Genomic DNA, 22273 nt, shown 5'->3' on the forward strand with positions numbered 1-22273 from the left:
TTGTGTAGGTTATCTCACTTGATTATCATGGTAATCTTATGAATTAAGTAATCATGATGATAATTATTTTATATATAAGACTCAGAGAAATTAAATAATTTCCCCACAATCACATAACTTGTAATAGGAGAGAACCATGACCTGAATTCAAGCCTTTCTGATGCAAAAGTTAATCACTCAGTTACCCTGGGAAAAGAAAGGTAAGGATGTGGTAGTAATTAAGTATAGCACTATTATTCTCATGCCACTTGGGAAAATATTTTCAAGCAGGTGGAATAGTCAGGAGATAAGGGATAATAGGACATAAATGGAATACACTTTTAATTATACTTAGTTCATTTTCTTTGAAAAAAAAGAAAAATTTACAACAAAAATATAAGCTGAGCTTTTCAAAGATAACATTTGAATAAGATGACTTGAAACAACTTATATTTGCCTATATATTCTGAAAAAAAAAATCAATGCCCTTCAGTTTTTTCAGTCTAGTATGGAAACATTGGGCTATTGAAGAAATGCAGACATGCCATTTACTGCATGCTTGGTGTTAGCTAGATGTGACGCTACCTGGAGATGAGGGGAAAGCAGTTTAGTAGATGTCTAACACGGAGTAGAATGGAGCAAGAACTACTGGTGCTTTCTAGAAGTGCAGTCAACTTCCATTCTATGTCAACAAGTATCTACTGTGTAATACAAATTCTTAGTGCAGTTGAGGAAGTCATGCTGAAGAAAGGGATCGTTTGCAAGAAGACTTCATAGACAGTAGATAAATATATTTTCCTTCAGGTAAAAGGCCTTTGGAAATTAGTGTGCAAACAAAATGAAATAAATTGAAATGTAGTCTACAGTGTTAATCCTGCATATGAGAGAGAATGAGTGGGAATGGCCATACATTTCAGAGGTTAAATAGGGAGGAAAATATGTGAAGTAGAGATATGCCTTATTATAGCAAGAAAGCAGAAATTGGTATTCTTGTTAGCATGGAAGTGGGACAGGTCACCCAAGGTGCAGAAACTCAACATTTGAGGATGGAGGAACTCCTGGGGGGTAAAGATTTTGCTTCCCACTGGAACTCCAACATATGTTTGGGAAAGATCAGAACAGGAGTTTCTCTTCAGAAATCTTTGGAGAAGAATTCTTCAGCTGAGCTAAAATTGGAAAGCATGAAAAAGCTATCCTGAAAGCCTAAAGAGTTCCCTAGTATCAAGCAGACTCAACAGTCTTGGTGGAGGGAAAGAGAATATATAGCTAAGAAAGATGTGGAGGGCTCCCAGATTGGAAATATACAAAGAAAGGAGAAAAATAATGGAATAGCTGGGAATGTAACGCTAAAGATTTTGCTTAAAGAATTGCCTATTATAAATGTGGAATATATTTCACAAATGAGAATTAGAACCTACACTCAATGTAGGACAGGTTGTCAGTTATACCACATGAAGTAGGCCATGGAGCAAATCTTGAATGTTTAAGGTAAATCAAAATATTTTTAAATATTCATGGTAAACCCAAACTGAATAGAATAAAAGATGCTGCCACAGCCACAAATTTTTAAACTTTACTAATATACAGAAATGTTTCAAATCCTAGTCTCAGGAGAGAATAATCTACGCATGGTTGACTAACATTTATTAAGATATGAGAATCATAGTCATATTAACATCTTTTTGAGAAAACTTCCAGTTGTGTTTATGGTTAACACATAGTTTATTCCAGACTACTGCCAATGAGTAATTCACACCTTCAGATAAAAAGTAAATCAATCTTGAAGCTAGTCTTTAAATCTAAATACTTTCTACTTTCCCTTACATAACAATATGTACCTGCTTTCATCTACAGTTATGAATTGCACTATAATCCTAGACAATAGTGCATGCATTAGGTTTCACAAACATAATTTTTCTGGAGAAATATTAATTTATTAGAGAATTGCATCAAGCTACATTGGCTTTACATTTATGACTTGTGTTTTTGAGATTCATGTATGTTTAAGTCTTAGCTTTTGGTATAGGTGGGATGCATTAAAGACAAAACATAAGGAATTTATCCATATTTGAATTGGAAAAAATGAGAATTTAACACAAGAGACGCTTGAGGGAGTCGTATCAGTACCAGATTGTAAATGGATAAAAGAAATCTTGATTCCATGCATGTCCTTAGGTGAAAACCACTGCATAGGGCTGAGAGGAGTGTGAGGGAGAGGGTCTGTTTTATAATTATCTTGGAATTATTAACGTTAAATTTATTTTGTATATTTTGAGGAATTAGGTTTATTGAGGAAAACAGTAAATCAGGATATTAACTACATTAAGAACCTAATGTGTAGTTACCAATTAACTTGAAGGGAGGGTTTGTGATCATGGATTTTAATTTTACAGGGAGGGAGATTGGCAGTTTTATTCCTTTGGAATTACATAATTTTAATTATAGCATTGTTTTATCTGATGCCCACAGGAAAAATGTCTGACCACTTTGTCTTAAGCAATAGAATGAAAGGTAAGAGACTTTTGACAAAATTAGCATTTACTAAAATACATGCTATAGACTACTAGTACTGTGATGTATTTGGTTTTTACATTAATCAAAGATGCTTTTAAAATATTTAGGAATAAATTTAATCAAGGAAATGAAAGAGCTGCACACTGAAAACTATAAAACATTAATAAAAACTAAATAATTCACAAATAAATGAAAAGATACCCTATCTTCATGGATTAAAATAATTAATATTAAAATATCCATACTACCCAAATTGATATATAGATTTTTAAAAATCCCTATCAAAATTCACAAGTCATTGTTTACAGAAGTAGAAAAAAATTAATTTGTGTGGAACCACAAAGGATCCTGAATAGCAAAACAATCTTGAGAAAGAAAAATAAAAGTAGAGGCATCACACTTCCTAATTATTTAAAATTATATCACAAAGCTACAGTAATCCAAACAGTATAATACTGGCACGAAAGCAGACATATAGACCAGTGGAATAAAATAGAGAGTCCAGATATAAATCTAAACATATATGGTCAATTAATTTTCAACAAGGGCGCCAAGAGGTTACTATAAGGAAAGGATAGTCTCTGCAATAAATTGCACTGGGGAAACTGTATAACCACATGCAAGAGAATGAAATTGTACCCTTATTTGACACAACACACAAAAATCAACTCTAAATGGATAAAAGACCTAAATGTAATGCTTGAAATCATAAACCTCCAGAAGAGAAGATAGGGGCAAATCTCCTTTACATTGGGCTCAGCAATTATTTTTGGATATTACATCAAAAGCTCAGGCTACAAAAGCAAAAGTAAATAAATGGGACTACATCAAACTAAAAACCTAGTGCACAGCAAAGGAAACAATTAGCAAAATGTAAAAGCAGCTTACAAATTGAGAAAAATAATTTGTAAATTATATATCTGATAAGGAGTTAAGAGTCAAAGTTCATAAAATAAGTATTTAATTTAAGTCTTTAATCTATCTTGAGTTAATTTTTGTATATGTTGTAAGGAAGGGGTCCAGTTTTATTCTTCTGCATATGACTAGCCTATTATTCCAGCTTCATTTATTGAACAGGGAGTCCTTTCCCTATTTTTTTGGCAGCTTTGTTGAAGATTAAATAGTGTAGGTATGTGGTCTTATTTCTGGGTTCTCTATTCCGTTCCATTGGTCTATGGTTACCGTAGCCTAGTAATATAGTTTGAAGTCAGGTAACGTAATACTTCTAGCTTTGTTCTTATTGCTTAGGATTTCCTTGGCTATTTGGGCTTTTTTTGGTTCCATATGAATTTTTAAATAGTTTTTTCCAGTTCTGTGAAGATTTTCAATATTAGTTTAATAGACAATACCATTCAGGACATAAGCATGGGCAAAGATTTCATGATGAAAACACCAAAAATAATTGCAACAAAAGCAAAAGTTGACAAATGGGATTGAATTAAACTAAAAAGCTTCTGCATAGCAAAATAACCTATCAAAAGAATAAGCAGATAATCTACAGAATAGGGGAAATTTTTGCAAACTCTGCATCCAACAAAGGTCTAATATTCAGCATCTCTAAGAAATTTAAATTTACAAGAAAAAACAACTCCATAAAAACATGAGCAAAGGACACGAACAGACACTTTTACAAAGAAGACATACATGTAGCCAACAATCATATAAAAACAGTTCAACATCATTGATTATTAGAGAAATGCAAATCAAAATCACAATGAGATACTCTTTCACACCAGTTAGAATGGCTATTACTAAAATGTTAAAAAATAAAAGGTTCTGGTGAGGTTGTGGGGAAAAAGGAAGGCTTATACACTGTTGGTGGGAGTGTAAATTAGTTCAAACATTGTGGAAAACAGTATGGCAATTTCTTTAAGACCTGAAAACAGAAATACCGCTCAGCCTAACAATCCCTTTACTTGATATATAACCAAATGAATGGAAACCATTCTATTATGAAGCACACATATGTTCACTGCAGCACTATTCGGAATGGTAGAGGCATGCAATCAACCTAAATGTCCCATCAATGACAAATTGGATAAACAAAATATGGTACATATACACCATGAAATACCATGCAGCTATAAAAAGAATGAGATCATGTCCTCTGCAGGAATGTGGATGAAGCTGAAGAATATTATCCTTAACAAACTAACACAGGAAAAGAAAAGAAAATATTGCATGTTCTCACTTGTAAGTGGGAGCTAAATGATGAGAACACATGAACACATAGAGGGGTCAAGGAATAAATCATAAAAAATATTAGAAAATACTTTGCAGTAAATGAATATGAAAACGTAATATACCAAAATTTATGGAATGCAGAGACAGCAACAGAAACAAGGAAATTTGCAGGTGTTAACACATATTAAAAAGAAGAATAATCTCAAATCAAAATCCTCACTGGCCAATTTGAGAAACTAGAAAAAGAAGAGCAAACTAAACCCATACGAAACAGTGGAAAGAAACACTAAGGATTAGAGAAGAATGAAATAAAATAGGGAATAGAAACACAACACAGAAAAAAATAAAACCAAAAGTTTGTTCTTTGAAAAGATCTATAAAATTGAGACACTTTTAGCTATGCTAATAAAGAAATAAGAGAGAGGAGTCAAGTTATCAAAATTATTAATGAACGATGATTCACTACTACCAACCTTACAGAAATTAAAAGGATTATAAGGCAATGCTGTGAACAACTATATGCAAACAAATTAGATAATCCAGATTAAATGGGCAAATTCCTAGGAAATCACTAACTACAAAAACTGAGACAAGAAGAAATAGAAAATCTAATAGACTTATAGTAAGTAAATAAATTAAGTTAGTATTTTAAAAAAATTCATAAAGGAAGCTCAGCACCAGGGTCTTCCCTGGAAAATTCTACCAAACATTTAAAGAGCAATTACCACCAATCCTCAAAAACTCTTTCAAAAATTAGTAGAGAAGGGAACACTTCCCAACTTATTGTATGAGGCTAGTATTATTTTGATTTCAAAATTAGACAAATACGTGACAAGAAAACTGCAAACATGTATTTCATGAATATGGACACAAAAATTCTTAACAAAATAATATAAATAAAGTTTAACACCACATAAAAAGAATTATACTCCATGACCAAGTTGCATTTAGCCTAGGAATTCAAGGTTGACTGAACATATAGAAATCAATATCATATGCCACATTAACAAAGTAAGGAATTTTTTAAAAACATGACAATTTCAATATAATAAGACAAGGCATTTTAAAAAATCCAATACCCTTGCATAATAAACACACTCAACAATCTAGTAATAAAAGGGAACTTCCTCATTCTGATAAAGGTCATCTATTAAAAACTCATAATTAACATCATACTTACTGGTGAAAAACTGACAGCTTTCCCTAAAAGTTAGAAACAAGACAAGGATATCTCCTCCCACCACTTCTACTCAACCTTGTATTGAAGGTGCTAGCCAGGGTAGTTAGGCAATAAAATAAATAAAATAAAATTATAAATAAAAGAAAGTCATCCACGTTGGAAAGAAAAAAGTAAAACTATATTTGCAGATGACATAATCTTGTACATAGAAAATTCTAAGAAATACACATACATATATACACACACAAATTCGAGCTAATAAATTAGTTCAATAGAGTGGGAGGATATAATATTGACATACAAAAATAAATTATATTTACATATAGTAGTGATGAATAATCCAAACTTGAAATAAAACAACAATTTCATTACAAAATAATTGTATTTAAAATGAATAAAATATTAGGAATAAATTTAACAAAAATAAGTTTAAGCTTAAGCTTTCCACACTTGAAAACTACAAACATCATCAAAATAAATTGAAGAAGACATAGATAAATGGAAAGACATCCTGTGCTCATAAATTGAAAGCCCTGATTGTTAAGATGGTGATACTCCTCAAATTGATCTACAGATTCAGTGCAATCCCTATCACAATCCTAGCTGGCTTTGCAGAAATCAACAAGTTGATCTTAAAATTCGCATTAAAATTAGCATAATAAAATTGGCATGATAAAGTTGAATAGCCAAAACAAGCTTGGATAAAAAAGAAAAAGTTGGAGGACTCACATTTCCTTTTTTCAAAACGTAATAGAAAGTGATAGTAATCAAGAGTACATGATTCTGATATAATAATTGGCATATAGGTATAAGTGGAGTCGATTCAGGAGTCCAGAAAAAACTCATATTAGGTGGATGCAAATGTAATTGCAGCTTTTACATTGTTGGGATGTGCCATTTGATATTGGCATACATTCTTAAATAAATGTGATTATGTTTTATATATATATATATATATATCCCTATCATAAAATGAACTTCTAGATATATGCATCTAGAATATATATAGATATATATTCTAGAAACATATATATTCTAGAAGAGTGTGTGTGTGTGTGTGTGTGTGTGTGTGTGTATATATATATATTTTTTTTTTTTTGAGATGGAGTCTCATTCTGTCACCCAGGCTGGAGTGCAGTGGCCCAATCTCGGCTCACTGCAACCTCCGCCTCCCGGGTTCAAGCAATTCTCCTGCCTCAGCCTTCCGAGTAGCTGGGATTACAGATGCGTGCCACAGCGCCCGGTTAATTTTTGTATTTTTAGTAGAGACATAAACATACACAGAGTTTCACCATGTTGGCCAGGCTGGTCTTGAACTCCTGGCCTCGAGTGATCCACACTTCTTGGCCACCCAAAGTGTTGGGATTACAGGCATGAGCCACTGCACCCATCCATGTTATATACAATTTTAATGGGCATTTCCGGTTTCTTTTCTTTTTTTTTTTTTTTTTGCTAATGACATCACTTGCTGTTTATTTTGTGTTTATTTTAGACTATGGAAATGATGTTAGACAAAAAGCAAATCCAAGAGATTTTCTTATTTGAGTTCAAAATGGGTCGTAAAAGAGGCGCAGACAACTCACTATATCAACAAAGCAGTAGTCTTAGGAATTGCTTATGAACATACAATGCAGTGGTGGTTCAAGAAGTTTTGCATAGGAAACGAGAGCCTTGAAGATGAGGAGCTTAGTGGCCAGACATCGGAAGGCCACGATGACCAATTGAGATCAATCATTGAAGCTTGTTTCTCTAACAACTACATGAGAAGTTGCCAAAGAACTCAAACCTCAATGATTCTACAGCCGTTTAGGGGATAAGTGGGTGCCTCGTGAGCTGAGTGAAAATAAAAAAAATCGTGGTTTTGAAGTGTCATCTTCTCTTATTCTAACACAACAAACCATTTCTTGATCTGATTGTGATGTGCGACAAAAAGTGGATTTTATATGACAACTGGCAACAACTAGCTCAGTGGTTGGACTGAGGAGAAGCTCCAAAGCACTTCCCAAAGCCAAACTTGCACCAAATAAAGGTCATGGTCACTGTTTGGTGGTCTTCTGCCTGTCAGATCCACTGCAGCTTTCTGAATCTGGCGAAACCATTACATCTGAGAAGTATGCTCAGCAAATCAATGCGATGCTCTGAAAAACTGCAACATCTGCAGCCAGCATTGGTCAACAGGACTGAACTCTTCTCCATGAAATTCTACCCCATGAAAATCAGAGATTTTCAGGCTTCAAAAGATACTACCAACAAAATTAAAAGATAACCTATAGAATGGGAAAAATAATTGCAAATTATCTATCTTATAAAGGTCTAGTCTTGAATGTAGAGAGAACTCTTACAACTTAACAATAAGAGGACAAATAGCCAAATTTTTTTAAAAAAATGTACAAATAATTTGAGCTAACATTTTCCAAGGAAGATATACAAATGGCTACCAAACACATGAAATATGTTCAACATCATTAATCATTACAGAAATATAAGTCAGAATTACAAAGGGATACCAGTTCACACCCACTGAGACAAATATAATTAAGACAGACAAGTGTTAGCTAGAATATGGAGATATTGGAACTCTTATATGTTGCTGGTGGAAAAGTAATATAGTACAGCTGCTTTGGAAATTGGTTCCTTAAAATGTTAAACATAGAGTTACCCTGTGACTTAGCAATTCAACCTCAAGACATATACTTAAGAGAAATGAAAAACGTGGGCAGACAAAAACTTGCACATAAATGTTCATAGCAGCATTATTTATAATCATTAGCAAGTAGAAACAATGCAGATGTTCATCAATTAATAAATGGATAAACAAAATGTGGTGTATCCATAAAATGCAATATTATTTAGTGATAATAAAGAATGAACTACAGATACATGTTACAACATGGATGAACTTGAAAACATCATAGTAACTGAAAGAATCCAAACACAAAAGGTCATATATTGTATGATTCCATTTATATGAAATGTCCAGAATAGGCAAATCTATAAAGGAGGTTCATGGTTACCAGAGGCTGGGAGGGGGATATGGGAAGTGATTGGTAATTGATACAGAGATTCCTCTTGGGGAGATTAAAATGTGCTGAAATAAATAGTGGTGGTAGCTGTACAATCTTGTTAATATACTAAAAACTTCTGAATTGTACACTTTAAAAGGGTGACTATTGCATTATGTGAATTATGTATTTTTTAAAATGGTAGAAAAATGAATCATTACTCACCTTCATCTTTACTTGTTATTAATAAAGTAACTGTTGTCGTCAGAGACGTTTTAGGTAATTCGCTGGTGATTGTTCCTAGTTTGATAAAATAGATTACATTATTAATCATAATCTCATGTTATCTATCAATCAATAAATAAATAAATAAATAAAAGTAAGTTAAATCTATAGGTGGACTGGCATCTCTCCTTTGTCTATCTTTAATTTTTCCCATTTTCCCGTTCGTTTTGTCTAAAGAATATATATATTAAATGCTTGGGTGGCCTACACACACACACACACACACACACACACACACACACACATTTTTGCACAGTAAGTCCCCAAAACAAGTTTCCACTGAAGATTGTTACTTAGGTATCCTTAAACTTGCAACAAATTATTGTAAAATACAAAATTCTAACGTTTAAAATCATTTTACTTTTCCCTGTGAGAAAAGTGACATGGTCAATAGGACCTAGGAATATCATGCCTTTTTTTTTCTAGAATTACATTTCATTTTATTGATTTAGTTATGACACTGAAATTTCTAAATGAATGTAAGTTATGAAGGAAACTGAAAACTTCTGTATTAATTTGTTTATTTATGGAATGTTCTTTGAGTTCCCACTCTATGCCAGGTGCCCCTCTTTGCTCTTGAGGGCAGTATCCAATTCTAGTCACAATTTTTTTTTTTTTTTTTTTGGTGGGGGACGGAGTCTTGCTCTGTCGCCCAGGCTGAAGTGCAGTGGCCTGATCTCAGCTCACTGCAAGCTCCGCCTCCCAGGTTTATGCCATTCTCCTGCCTCAGCCCCCCGAGTAGCTGGGACTATAGGCGCCCGCCACCTCGCCCGGCTAGGTTTTTTGTATTTTTTAGTAGAGACAGGGTTTCACCGTGTTAGCCAGGATGGTCTCAATCTCCTGACCTCGTGATCCACCCGTCTCGGCCTCCCAAAGTGCTGGGATTACAGGCGTGAGCCACCGCGCCCGGCCTCTAGTCACATTTTTAATCTTAGTATCAAGAATTATTCCTGGCATACACTAGGCATTTTGTCAACGTTGTTTCAAATAAGGAAGCACTCATATAACACCTGAAAAGTCAACCAAGGGGCAAATCTGCCCTAAGTAGTCAAGGTGACTCATCAGTTTGATACCTACTCTCCAACTCTCTGTAATAGTCTTTTTTCCTTCCTTCCTCCGTTCCTTCCTTCCTTCCTTCCTTCCTTCCTTCCTTCCTTCCTTCCTTCCTTCCTTCCTTCCTTCCTTCCTTCCTTCCTTCCTTCCTTCGTTCCCTCCCTCCCTCCTTCTTCCATCCTGCCTCCCTCCCTCTCCCCTCCTTCCATCCCCCCTTCCATCCCCCTCCCTCCCTCCCTCCCTCCCTCCCTCTCTCCCTCCCTCCCTCCCTTCCTTCCTTCCTTCCTTCCTTCCTTCCTTCCTTCCTTCCTTCCTTCCATCCTTCCTCTTTCTTTCTGTCCTTGCTTGATAAGGTCCTGCTCCGTCACCCCGGCTGGAGTGGAGTGGTATGAGCATATCTCACTGCAGAATCAGACTTCTGGCCTCAAGTGATCCCCTAATTTCAACCATCCAAAGCTCTGAGATTACAGGTGCGAGTCACAGCACCTGGCCCCTCTTCTTTGTTCCTTTTTTAGCAATTTTATTTTAGACTCAGGGGGTACATGGGCAGGTTTGCTCCATGGGTATATTGTGTGATTAGGGCAAAAAGCTATTTATTTTTAAAGATATTATATCATTTTGAGTCAATAAATGTTTATAATGGATTAAATCATTAGAATATTATAATTTTACTCTCTGCAAAATTGTTTCTTAAACTAGCATTCATTCATACCATTTTCCAAAACAACCTTTGAGAACCATGTTGAGGCCGGGCGCGGTGGCTCAAGCCTGTAATCCCAGCACTTTGGGAGGCCGAGACGGGCGGATCACGAGGTCAGGAGATCGAGACCATCCTGGCTAACACAGTGAAACCCCGTCTCTACTAAAAATACAAAAACTTAGCCGGGCGAGGTGGCAGGCGCCTGTAGTCCCAGCTACTCGGGAGGCTGAGGCAGGAGAATGGTGTGAACCCGGGAGGCGGAGCTTGCAGTGAGCTGAGATCCGGCCACTGCACTCCAGCCTGGGTGACAGAGCGAGACTCCGTCTCAAAAAAAAAAAAAAAAAAAAAAGAGAACCATGTTGAATTCTATTTAGGCTACAAATGTTTCAAGGAAATGTCTAATTGGTAAACATTTCGTATTTTGTGATGATAAACTAAAAGCGAAACGTCAACTTTGCCACTTCAAAATTCTATGAAAAGGAGAAACCAAAAAATCATATACAAAGATATCCCAGGCACTTCATTTTCTATTCAAATATAACGAGGAACAGAAAGACAATAAATAAAAGGGGAAAGACTATAGAGAAAAATGGAGTACCCAAACTCATATTTTTTCTGACTAATCTTACAAGAAATTTCCAAGAATGTGTTTAAAATGTTCTTTGTAGTTGTATCTAGTTAGTTTCTACATAGAAGATGTACAACTGAAACATCACCATATTTAGCACCCTGTGTGAGATAGGTGGCCAAAAGCATTGGCCTCCTTTACTGACCTCAGGTACTCAAATATTTAATACCAGAAATTGTTAGTATCACTGTTGAGAAATATTTGTTCCTGCATTATAATTCAACTCATTGAAAAATACTAGACTTTTCAATGTTTTTAAAATGAAGCTGAATAATAATCAACTTTTTAATGTAAAAAAATTACATTTCGAGTTTCTTTTTTATCCTAGAAGTTTATTTTATGACAGGGATATTCAATGTCTGTCAAATGTTGATTTTTAACTCTAGCCATTTGGCCTTTGCACAAAATGTGCAGTGCACTTGATGTACATCTAGGAAGAGGTCAAGTCCCATTTCTCTAATTGGGCAAATCTCTGAAAGCAAGCCCTGCTCCAGGCAAAGCTCTATCAATCACATCTGCCACTTCAGTGATTATGTTGCTGCAAGAAGAATTCTCATCTCAGTTGCACATTTTCCACTTTTCTGATGATAGAATTTCTGCCATAGGCAAGAAAAATACATTTTATGTGATTTAGAAAGACATAAGCACTACTAGACCAACGATCTTTTGTCCTTTAAACAAAGAAATTCTGATTAGGAAGCCTTAAAATGAAAAATAAAGACACTTCTCCATGTTGTGTTTTTTTCAGTAAATACTTTCATCGTGGCTAAGAGGACCATATTGGCCATGAGAAAGAGGGGAATAATAGACTTGTTCACTACAGATACCTTTTTCTTGTATTATTGAGTAATTTTTAAAATTATTATTTTGGAGAATGGGACAATAAAACTCCTCCAAATGTAAGCCCCTCACAGGCCTGAAATTAGTAAGTCAAATATACTGATACACAATGCCTAGAACTTGATAATTCAAGATAAATTCTCCATCTTCTTTATTACTGTGTACTAACTGTGTTGCCCTTAGGAGGATGGGCATATTAAGTGTACTTAGTCTGACTCATCTAACCCTTAATACACGGTACTGATCAAATAAGCCAGACAAAAAGAAGTTATTTTCTTTGCCTTCTTTGTCCAGTGTTGTTCCCTCATTCTCCTATAAGCACCACAGACCCCAATTTGCCTAACGACTTTCTCAGCCCTACCACCATGCCAGACTTTCTGTTTCCCACTCTGGATCAAAGCAGCTGGGGACGTGAGAGCCTGCCTTTCCTGCTTTATATCTCTCTTCCACCTCGCTCTCTCAGCAGCTCTCACTAGAGACCCCAGACTAACTTCCTTCCTTTAATTTCCCTCCCACCGCTAGATTTATATTTTGAGATTTTAACCCTTAATATTCTCAAAATAAATATCAGATGATACTAAAGTATTATTATTGATTTGGAGGATTTGATGATGGCCTTGTAGGTTTGTGATAAATTGTCTCTTTTTTGAGATGCATATTTAATGTATAGAAGTAAACTGGCATGAAGTCTGGGTTCCCTTCAAAGTACCTTGACAACCAAATTAAGAGAGAGAGTAAAACAGAGAGAAGGCAGGAAGGAGAAATAAAAAGAAAAATGAAGCAAATGTGATAAAATCTAGATAAAGAGTGATTTGGGGAGATGGACATACGGAGATAAATTACAGTGTTCTCTACTTTTGGATATAGCTGTCTATTTTTATAGTAAAAATTGATAAAATGTAAAACTTCTCTGACCCATTACATTTTTTTATAGTTGTATATGAATAATTTAACACTCAAGTGGATACCTACTGAAGGACACAGACAACAGTGTAGTTTCTATTACATGAGTAATATAAATCAGTGAAAGTGTCCCAACAAAGGAGTGTGTGTGTGTGTGTGTGTGTGTTGATGTTACCTCGAGTATTCTATGCACTTGCTTCAAAGAAGGGTGCTTCAGTGTTCTGCTATGTGGGACCCCAAGAAGTAAAGTTGCTAGAAATTTTCTGGTTTCATCTTATAATCAAACAATGCAGAAATAATGGACTATGATCATAGTACTCTTTGTCTCTGACAATCACCACCCTATTCAAGCCCAGCAAACTAGCTTTCATTGGTCATCTGGATATATTTGATCCTGGTCTTAGATTGAAAATTAAGTGGGGGATAGAGAGAGGTAAAAAAGACAACATAGGAATTTCAGTTATCCATTCATCAAGATACATGATTTTCTGGTCTTTCCATGACCTTAGTATTCTAAGCAGAGTTTTTGCCCATAGACAATCCACAAATCTGTTTTTCTTTTCCATTGATTACAGGACTTGTGTGATATGCCTTATTTTATGTGTGTTGCAAGATGGGCAGATGCAGTTTGCATTGCATTGATAACCTCTTGTTTTTTTTAATGGAAGTATTCCAATGCCTTTTAACATTTTTGTGGATGGTAAAGTAATCTCCTTTAATACCTAGCTAGAAAACATAATATAGTTGTCACTCAGTCCAATAACAATAATGATTACATTGCTACCGAAACCTACAAATTAAATCTATTATCAACACAATACAACCAACAAAAGCAGTCTGTTATTAATACAGTTTCAACATGTTGGCTGTGCTGCTTAGGTGGAGAATTGGAATATTTAGAAAGACATTTTATGACTTAGGACATGGCAATTTCTTTCTTCTCTAAAAATAAACTTTGTGTATGTAACATTCACAATAAAATCATTCTCAAACAGGAAGTGATCCCAAAGAATATCAACAAAGAAGCTCACTGAGATTTCAGGGTTTTGTATGGAACCCCAAGTAACACATAATTTCAAAATCATGAAATAGCACTGGCCTTTATAACAATCAGATATAAGATCCCAAATTATTTTCTCATACTGATGTATATACACTACTAATTTCATTTGTTAAAGTTAAACTAAATTTACCAACAGTTAATCCTACCTTTAGGAGTTGTTTCATTTGTTGTTGTGGTAACATTTTTCTGTGATGATCCTGTGTTTGGTGTTGTTACAGATGTTTCTGTTGCAGTAACGACAACTGATGAAGGAGTAGTTGCATTTATAACACCTGAAAACAGTAAATTACATTAAAGTAGTTGCATTAACACTTACATATAGTTTTCCAATTAATAGACTAGTATATTTAAACAAGTATACTGTGTATGTACTACTGCTAAACCGATCAGTAGAATGTGAATTTGCAACCAATTTTCTAGTTGTAATCAATTTATCCTTAGCTGAGCATTTATTCACTAACTGCATCTACTTCTCACCAATCGCATGAATTTTCAAGACGACTGGTTAGGAGTAGTTTGTGGTTTCAGAGTGATATAATTTCTGAGAAAACTAATGTGGAATAAATGTATAAATTTGAAATTTAATAATTTTTTAATCCAACTCAATGAAACTTGCAAGATGAAATGCTTACATGGGCACTCTCTGGGCAGTAGATATTTCACTATATATTTTTACATCACATTAAAGTTACTAAGTAGTAAAAAATCAATTTTAGTATATGTCTTCTTCATATAAAGCACTCTATATAAATATGTACTATATAGAGTATAAAATATAAAACATAATAAAGACAAGAGTATACATATATACATACACATATATACATAGATACATAACTGCAACATACTTAAAAGTAATAGGGCCACCATAAATCCACATTTTTTAATAGTTTATTTCTCTAAATTTTAACATAATTTGGGCAGGCAAAGGCACAGAAATGAAGGCAATACATTTTTAATCCATACTATATATTTATTTTAAATAAGAATTCTTAAAACTTCTGTTCAAACAAATGAGGAAATCAGTCTTCTGTAACAACCAGAGTTGGCAAAATCATCACTTCATTATTATTTTTCAAAGTGAAGTATGTAGGATTTAACTCAGTGTTCTATAAAAAGATTTACTTCACATAAAATTATTGTAATTTAGTAGCATTTATAAAATATTTTTAGTCCTGTATTTTGTTGTTTTCATCTCTGGAAATACAGTTTTATGTTAAAAATCAACATACAGCAAGCAAGTGTATAAAAATTTGGAAAAAAATATTCACATCTATGGTAAGGCGTTGTTTTTTGTTGTCACTTGGTCTGGATAGAGTATATAAGAGGATGGACTTTGAATAATAAAGGCATATTCAAATCCCAGTCAAACTGGGTATGCTATTACAGTAAATATATGTCAATAGTATGACTTCTCAAATTTAAATTACATTTGAAATGTTCCTTTTTGAATCTGAGTAAAAACAATAATCTAGTATGTCAATGAAACCAACATCTCAGACGTCATGACATACAGTATAAGTGCCATATAATTTTATAGTCTTGAGATGCTCGGAAGTGTTAGTTCTTAGCACTGACTGTTTATAGATAGCACATAGAAATTGCTTGAGGTATTCAGCACACGGAGAAATGTGTTCAGCACATACAGAAATGATAGAATTGCATTTTCACAGGCTTTATGGAAATCAAGTCAAAAGCTTTTTTCACCTCTGGAGGCGCACTTCACACCCTTGGTCTTACCTCCGTACCCCACAATATTCAGCAGGGAGCAGGAATACAGCCTGTTGAAGCTTATCTTTTCACCATTAGTCATTTTGTTCTGGCTATTTTTGTTTTAGTCTTAACATCCATAGATGTGACACTCATTTTAAATTTTATATTGAGGTTGAAGAAATCACTAAAAAAAGTAGCACTTAGACAGGAAAATTCACCTACAAATAGCCTGAATGATCCTCATCTGTGGACTTCCTAAATAGCAACATTGTTAATTTCTGAGCATAATCAACATCTTTAGAGTTGTCTTCCTTCCTTCCTTCCTTCCTTCCTTCCTTCCTTCCTTCCTTCCTTCCTTCCTTCCTTCCTTCTTTCCTTCCTTCTCTTCCTTCCTCCTTCCTTCTTCCCCTTCATTTCCTTCTTTCCTTTTCTCCCTCAATATTTATTAAGCAACTACTTATGTAAAAATCATGATTAGATAAAAAAGACTCTATGATTTATCACATGGTATCAAACATTACTTTTAGTCTGGTAGGAAATATAATGCCTATGCACAGTAAATAATAAGGTATATCATGTATAGGTTGTACAAACCAGTGTTTTTCAAACTGCAGGTTGTGATACAATTAAAGAATAATTAAATCTCTGTAGTAGATTGCAGTCAGAGCTTTTTCCAAGTTGGAAAAGAAAAGAAACAATATGAGAGTGTGGTATTGCAAATAATAGGTAAGTATTGTTTCATGAAGCTTTGGTATAGGGGTGTGTGTGTGTGTGTGTGTGTGTGTGTTTGTGTGTGTGTGTGTGTGTTAAGTCTGCACGAAATGTGTGCCAGGGCAAAACACATTTCTTACTGTGATTCCAGTCAAAAATATGAAAGCTGCTGGACAAACAATAAATTGGACAAGACTTTATAAGATAAAATAAGATTACCCTGCTGGTATGAACAAGGAATATTTCATGCTAGGAACTAGGGCTTGAAGAGTAATAATATATCCATACAGGGAGAGGAAAGGGCATGAGATGAGCTCTGGAGTGGAGAAGTGAAAGGTATTTTGGAGTACTGCAAACAGGTCTGTCTAGCTGGATTGCAGTGTGCTATGAAAGAACATAGTGTGCATGATCTGGGAAAATACTGGAGGCCAACTGTAGAAGACCATGAACACCCAGACCAAGATTTAAGATTTTATCAAGTCACTGGAGAGCCATAGAAAGTGACCAAACAGAAATTCCACCCTAGGAAAGACAATGGGGAAATGAGTGGGGCAGAGAATGAGAAGACTCCATTTGGATCAAGCTGCAAGCCCTCATTTTTATATTTATTAATGTCCTCTGCCCTTTTGAAGTCATCATGTGACATCAACGAATTCACATCCGAGAAATGACTTTATGAAAACTACAATTAAGCAAATTTCTAACCACTGGTGCAGTAAGATTGAGGTGTACTATAAGGCTTTTCCTCCTCAACATCCTTAAACATATTTGGCCCCTGATTTCTCCTGAATCAAACTTTAATTCATTCATACTCTTTAACATCTCTATTATTAATTCTATGGGTTGTTTAACAAACAGCGTGCCCTCTTTCGGCAACTCCTAAAAGTACTGAGTGTGCCATGTTCTATGCTCAATGGAAATACTTTCTGTGGGTTATCTAATTTAAAGACACAAAGAGGCTCATATTCTTATGATCACCATTTTATGGATAAGGACACTGAGGCTCAAAAAAGGTAAACAGCTTGCCAACAATATGCACTGGTAAGTGATATAGTTGGAATTTAAATTCAGGCAGCCTTGACTTCAGATAGTATTTTCTTAACCATCACACATCTGGCCATAAGAAGGTAGCGCTATGTAAAGCTCCATACCTCAGCTCCACTTGCTCTCTGCTTTTGACAGGGAGTGATAGTGACTAGACACACACATGTTTTTCTCTTATGTAACTACAATGATGAAATAGACAAAATAGTTCACTATTTTTTTCTTAAAGAAACAAACATTTCAAGTGCCACATATATACATATATATGTGTACATACACACACATAAAATGTTTCCATGTTAGACTTCAAGTTTTAAAGAAAATTTCCCATTTGATAACACTATTTAGATCTGAAAAATGCAAGAAAAAAGTTTTTTCATTTAGAAAAATTTTGCAACTGGAAACTTTGTCTTACCACGTGGTGGAAAATAATTATTTCCTCTAACTACCATGGTTGAAGATTTTATAGACCATGATGCATGTAACACCAGATATGGTTTACTGTATTATCTGTAAATTCCTTTTAGGTCTTATTTGATTTTGTAATAAACCATTGGGAGGAACAGCTTATTCTAAAGTATCTTCTTTTCACAGGACATGGCGAGATACTATTTTTTTCCTCTGTATGTCAAAATGATTAAAGATAAATTTAACAAGGCAAATTGAGCCTCCTGACTTTACTTGTGCCAAAGCAGATAGTACTGCTCTTGGGATGTTGTAAGAGAAACAGATGGTATTTTGTCCTGATTCCACCCTGTCCCCATATATCCAGACTTGGAGAGCTCAAGGGATACTGTGATACCAGTTTCCTGTACTACAAAGGATGAAGCATTATCTGAATATTAAGAAAATAACTATTCTAATTATTAAAATTCTATGATAGATTTTTGCTAAGGTCTTTCCATAGATTCTGAAATAGTTCTGTATTCTCTGAGGTTCAATATAGGAATTCCCAACTGTGCACATACAGGAACTTTCATGTGAACTTTCTTTTTTTTTTTTTTTTTATCTTTGAGAATTCAGCTTATAGCTGAAAACTAAATGTATTCTATTCTGTCTTCAAATGATAAAGTCATCTACTCTTTGTAATTACAAAGCATGTCTAATCTTTGTAATTATATTTTTAGGTAATTGTCAAATAGTCACTAAAAGTTAGGTTTTTGTTTAAAGGGACAGAGTCTTGCTATTTTTCTCAGACTGACCTTGAACTCCTGCACTCAAGGTATCATCCCACCTATGCCTCCTGAGTAGCTAGGATTACAGGTGTGCTCCATGACTGGCTAAAGTCAGAATTTGTATCCATCCTTATAATGAGTAGTGCTCTCTCCAGTTACCTTTCCTCTTTGGGACAGCGGATGGCCTCTCCTTTACTAAGTCTGCACCTAAAGTCCAGTAGAAATCCACTACTAAAGAAAATAGATCTGGCTTTTTCTAGATCAACACAAACGTTGAAGACAGTAACTTAAAATTCTAGGATGATTTGAGATGGGGAATAAATATTTTGGTATCTGAATGAAATATAATCTTTGCATTTTCTAACTTAGAAAAGTTATGAGTTTAGGGTAGTTTCAGAAGATCACAGCACCAATTAGTAAAAAAGTCTCTTTGATTTATATTTCAGTACTCTTCAGTAAATGATATACAAAAATCTGTTTTTGTTTCTAATTATACTACTTGGGTGTATGGAGTGCATTTGCCTTCTGAATTATCTCTGAGAAAATATTTGCTTGCCAGTTTGCTCCATAAACAACATTTTGGAAGGAAAGTTTACACTCTTTAAGAAAATGAAAAAATGATTTCTTCAAAAATATATAATTACAGTACATACAAAATACAGTACATATAAGACCAGGTGGTCTTATAAATGTCAAATGTCCTATTCCTATTATTAGGTAACAATGTCATAACCTAGACCAACTAATTTATGGAATTGATGTTAAAACAATTTTATTTCTCAATAACTTATAATGTATTATTTCTACAAATTTATATGGTCTTCATGCATCTCTACCTTGTATTTACTCCCAGCAACTCAGTCTTTTACAATTTTTAAACAAATTTATCTTAAAATAAAATAATTGCCAGATTTTCAGTTATGATTTTGTGGATTTTTATTCTCTTGTGTATCACAGTATATAATGAACAAAGACATACTTCTTAAGTTTGCATGTAATGGCAAAGCACAAATTAGGACTTATAAATGGTAGGAGGATCCCTTTTCATAGTAATTTGTCAGTAATTACTAACATTATAATTCTTATTGTATACTTTCTATGGCAGTAAATGACCATTAATGAAGTGTAAGTTGAAAATTTCCATCTTTCTCACATATTAAAGAGATTTATAAAAACATATGTAAATATAATAAAATATACAAAAATAGATACAAATAAAATAAAGTACTGTTCCCATATTTGCATCAAATAGTCTTCATAAAAAACCTGGCACCAACTTCTTTTTGATAATTAATTTCATATTAACACAGTTGTACACTAATGGTGATCCTTCTCTTTTGATGTGGGAGAGGTCACTTTGATCCACTGGCAACCAAATTAAATACAGCATTTTTTTTCAATTAAAAGAAAAAAAGTTATTATGTGATAATGCAGCCCAGATAATTTCTTCTGTTTGCCTTCCTCCAAAAATGGTATGATATCATATAAAAATGTATAAGTAACTCATTAACCAAGAGTTATTTGCCTCAATAAATATTTATTCAACATCAATTTCAACAGATGTTCAGCACAATTTTAAAATGTGTGTTTTTCCTAGAGGAACTTAGAAGTTTTTTTTCTGATACTTAAGCTATAAATATATGTGAAACATCTAGAAGATTATGCTTGTATTTATGCCATATAAAAATGGCATTAAATAATTAGTACTATACATAGCTGGTTCCATACAATATTAAGTGAAATCAAAGTAAGGTCATGTCTCTCTGTGTCTGGCATAATCAGAAATTATTTTCTTGGAGGAAGATTTTTCAAGAGAAGCCAGATAACTCTTTTCTCAGGAAAGAAAAAGTTTATATTCGAATAGAAGAGAAAAACCAATAGTGCCAATAATATGAGATCCAAAAAGGGACATTGATGATGTTACACATTAATAAGCATAGTATTTTCGAAGGAGAAATCAGGGAAATCCCATTTGCAATGAAAACATCAGAGCAACTCTTGTAAAAGAGGATTTTAAATTTAAAATACATTTTCAATTAAAGTTAAAAAATATTGTAGCAGGCACAACAGTTCTGAGAATGTTTAAATTTCCTATATGAAAGGACTTTGAAAGATAAGTAAGAAAATCTCATCTCTCACAGAGAGAAAAATATTCAGATAAGTGGGAGAAAGCTGCACCCAAAAGAGGAATCTCCTCAGGTTGCCAGCCATCTGTGAGGTGGGGAGGGAGTGCCAAGCCTGGCAGACTCTGAGGATGGACAGGTGTCTCAGCCACCTGGCTGCTCTGGGGAGAACAGGAAGGCAGCATTCCAGTGGTGAGTTTGTTAAACAGAAAACAACAATATCTGCAAAATGGACCCAAGAACCTGAGATGTCCTGGCTGACAAATGGATGGAGGTGTACAAGGTAAATTGCCTACACTTACCCAGGTGTCTTGTTCAAAATTACGGGGCCATGCAGTTATTTTTCCTTCACAAATGGATAATTCTTCAAAGATCATGTTCCATAGTAATGAGATATTTTTAGATTGTGGACTTTAGTATAAGGAGACTTTTTATATATTATAGCCAGTTTGGTTGAGGAATTTCAAATCCTGAGGTAAAAAAGGCAAAGTTACATTTAATATTTATAAAGGTAGGAGTGGGAGGAAAAAAGAATGTCTTGGTGATGCTCCTTGGCCCTCAGACACTTGTCCTGAGATCTCTTTCTTCCTCCATACAGTTCTCTGACTCCAGAAAGGAACTATGGTTCTGCAGCTCAAAAGCTACCTTCCAACGAAGTAAGATGCTGGAGCTTAGCACATCCTTGTAGGGAGCAATAAAAGCAAGCAAGTCTCTTGGATCCATCTCATGACTTCAGACGAGGGATCACTTTGGGTGCCCTCTCAGTCCTGAGGGGAGTAGCACTGCTTTGTCCCTTCTCTGGGCTCCACATAGAGGAGGGGAAAGTAGGACAGGGTGCAGTTCCTTTTATCTCTTGAATTAAATCTTCAGCTTTTGATACAGCTAGGAGTTGTGTCCCCACCCAAATCTCATCTTGAATTGTAATCTCCACAATCCCCATGTGTCAAGGGACAGACCAGATGGAGATAATTGAATCATGGGGACAGTTTTCCCCATGCTGTTCTAGTGGCAGTTAGTGAGTCTCATGAAATCCGATTGCTTTATAAAGGGCATTTCCTGTGCACTTGCACACATGCTCTCCTGCCTGCCACCATGTAAGACGTGCGTTTGCTTCTCCTTCACCTTCCACTGTGATTGTAAGTTTCCTGAGGCATTTCCAGCAGTGCAGAACTGTGA

General features: G+C 34.6%; 1 protein-coding gene across 2 annotated transcripts in view; it reads right to left on the reverse strand.

The window, feature by feature from the left end:
- Positions 1-22273, reverse strand: part of EMCN (endomucin) — a 118777-nt gene that overhangs the window by 67219 nt on the left and 29285 nt on the right. For both annotated transcript variants that reach the window (XM_005555542.5, XM_005555540.5), the window contains exons 2-3: positions 14478-14603; positions 9085-9159 (exon numbers count right to left, since the gene is read on the reverse strand). In XM_005555542.5, the coding sequence (XP_005555599.2) occupies positions 9085-9159; positions 14478-14603 (201 nt within the window). The remainder of the gene's footprint in view (positions 1-9084; positions 9160-14477; positions 14604-22273) is intronic.

This window comes from Macaca fascicularis, chromosome 5 (assembly GCF_037993035.2).
Source record: "Macaca fascicularis isolate 582-1 chromosome 5, T2T-MFA8v1.1".
Taxonomy (NCBI): domain Eukaryota; kingdom Metazoa; phylum Chordata; class Mammalia; order Primates; family Cercopithecidae; genus Macaca; species Macaca fascicularis.